Source organism: Amaranthus tricolor, chromosome 4 (assembly GCF_026212465.1).
Source record: "Amaranthus tricolor cultivar Red isolate AtriRed21 chromosome 4, ASM2621246v1, whole genome shotgun sequence".
Taxonomy (NCBI): Eukaryota; Viridiplantae; Streptophyta; class Magnoliopsida; order Caryophyllales; family Amaranthaceae; genus Amaranthus; species Amaranthus tricolor.
In genome coordinates, this window is record NC_080050.1 from 27,406,982 (window position 1) to 27,409,955 (window position 2,974).

Sequence of the window (2,974 nt, forward strand, 5' to 3'; positions counted from 1 at the left end):
GAATATTAACACCGACCTTAATAGGAGTATTGATTTGGTTTACTAGTCAAGCCGCAACGCTTTCCTCAAGAATTTGTTTAATCATACACAAACAAATCACTCCATATCGTTTCTGACATCTGCCATTCATTTTATTCTATATATCCAACTAATATTTTATTTAAAATTAAAAGTTTCAATCCTTATTTTTAAGAAGTTCAAAAAAAAAAAAAAAATTAAAACATCTAATACAATTAGTTAAGCAGAGATCTCCCTCCTCTTTCATATTAAACGTTTTTTTAATTATATTTGCGTTAAGTTAAAGGTTTTTAAAATGAATTTCACTACAACAAAATTAATTTTTCTCGACTAATTTATGTTTTTAGTGTAATAATTATTGGTTTTTATTTTAAGTTCAACTATAAAGTAATTTAGTGACACTCTATTTTCTCTTTAGTGACATATGTAATTGTTACTATAAGTTATACTGGCATTTATGAGAAATATCACTAGATACTATCTCGCAAAAAGCTTTAGTATGATTTTTTATTATGCTGCTAAATAGTCTAATAAATGTCGTTAAATCCACCATATATACCAATAGAAATATAAAGTAGTGACATTTAAATTAAATGTCACTAAATATATATCACTAAAAATAAATTATGTTGTAGTGTTTGGAAAAGAGTATTTGTGAGTAGTTAACAAAATTCATAAGTATATAAATCAATTTAAATAGTAAATTAGAGAGTACTTTAAACTGATATAATTTCTTATAAGCATAAAATGTTAATCTTCTTTATTTTCATAATGTCCCCTAACTCTAAATATCTACCCATCAAATAATCAATGCTGCAAAATCTTGATCTTATACTAATCATATCCTACAAATTTCAAAAATTAATAAATTAGGTGATTCAACTAGAATAATTTATGTTTGTCAAATACTCACATAATAAACGTCTATTTAATATTTAATTTATTCATATTTAAAATCTTATATGCAGCTTTTATAAGTATGATTGTATATATATATATTTTTTAAAATTATCGACAAGGATTATAAGTTACTTGAAGCTAAATAAATTTTTTATATAGCTTTCTCAAAATACATTAAAAAAATAATCAAAAACTAATATTAGATCTATATGTGAATAATTTTTTACAAGTTGTTGTTAGTATACTTTTTGAATCCGATGTCAAACTTTTTGATTTAGAATACTTTTAGAGGAAAAGGACTATATAGACTTACCTTCTAACTACGGCCACTTGACCTACCAATCTTTCAAATCCTCAAACCCCCAAAAATACAAATCAAAATGTCCTACCAAAAAGAAATCCACACCACATCAACACCAACACCACACAAAAAGTAGGGTAGAAGGAAACAACAAAGGAATAAGTAAAAGTGGAAAAGGAGTCTATTTCTTTATATTATGAAACTACTTAGAAACACACTTGAACACTCTTAGAAATTTACATGCCTATTACCTACTACTCCTTATAAATATACCTCACCTTCCTATCTCCACAAACCTTACCCTTTTCCTCCATTATCAAATTTTCCTAAATTTCAAAATCTAAATTTTATCTCTGTTAGAGCAAATATTAATTTTACTAGATAAAATCTGAGTTTAATTCTCTTATATATACCTCACCTTCCTATCTCCAAAAACCTTTAATCTTTTCCAGCTCCATGATCAAATTTTACTAAACTCGAGAATCGAGCCTTATTTCAACTGAAACAAATATTATATCAGGTAAGGTCTTAAATTTAATTCTCACGTCTTCAGCCTACACAGTAATCAAAAAATTTCCCCCTAAACCCCATTAAAAAAGCTTGAACAATATGATGGGAAGATCTCTATCCTTAAAACCCATAACAAAAGCAAAAAGTATGGGAAAACAACAATGTAAAAAACACCCAAAACATCGTCAATGTCCTGGTGTTTGTTCCCTTTGTCTATCAGAAAAGCTCTCTAAAATTTCATCAAATAATAATAATTCTCGATCTCGAGCCGCCATGATCAAAGCTCGAGCTCGAGTTTATTATCATTCATCTTCTTCTTCCTCACTATCTTCTTCTAGCTATGAATCTTCTTACGCTTCTTCTAAAGCAGCTTCTCCTTTACACGAGGCGGCTCGCCATAGACGGATAGTATCCGACTTGCGAACCGCCAAGAATAAAGATCAGGATAATGGAAGGTTGTTCTTTAGTAAGAGTAAATCAATGGCGGCTGAGAATGATAAGTTTAAATCATTTCCTGATGATAAGAAAATGATGAAAAAGAAGAAGAATAATGTTAGTAAAATTTGGGATAATTTTTTTCGGTTTGGAAGAAATGATCAAAAGATTAATGCTAGCTCTAGCACCATGGTTGTTTATTAATTATTGAAGGTGTTTTTGGCAAAATAAATTGTTCAAACAAATTTATAGTTAGGTGGTCAAATCATCTAATGCTAATGTTTCTTAAATGGAGTAGCTGTTATTGACTATGGATCAACTAGAAGTAATTTACAACAAGAATCAACATAATATTCAAAATTAGCCGGTCAAATCAGCTGATAAAATTAGTTCACCAAATCAATCACTTAAATAATTAAGCTCAACTATTTGTTAAATTAGTGATAAAATCAGTTTGTTAAATTAGAATTTAATAATTATAATTATGGTGCTAGCTAGATTAATTAGTTTTTAGTTAATATATACTTCATAATCTTTCTTCTTCTATTCCTTAGTTTAATGGTCAACATTAGTGCTCTTTTCATCTTTTTATTTGTTCATTTTGTGTATAAAAATACCAAAAAGGAGGGGGAAATCTACGGTTAATTAATTACAGGGAAAAGGAGATACTATCTCACTACTATTTTAATTTTATGTACTTGTACTTCAATGTATACGGTATACGGTATACTTGTAAATTATCATACATTATACAAGTTTCTCAAAAAATTTTGGTTGCTTAAATTAATGAAGGGATGTCATGTTTGTAGA

At 27.9% G+C, this 2,974-nt stretch overlaps 1 protein-coding gene across 1 annotated transcript; it reads left to right on the forward strand.

Moving 5' to 3' along the window:
* Positions 1 to 1,280: 1,280 nt before the first annotated feature.
* On the forward strand, positions 1,281 to 2,974 carry LOC130811267 (uncharacterized). Its single transcript, XM_057677494.1, has one exon. It carries the CDS (start codon positions 1,829 to 1,831, stop codon positions 2,366 to 2,368), a length of 540 nt encoding a protein of 179 aa, XP_057533477.1. The 5' UTR covers positions 1,281 to 1,828; the 3' UTR covers positions 2,369 to 2,974.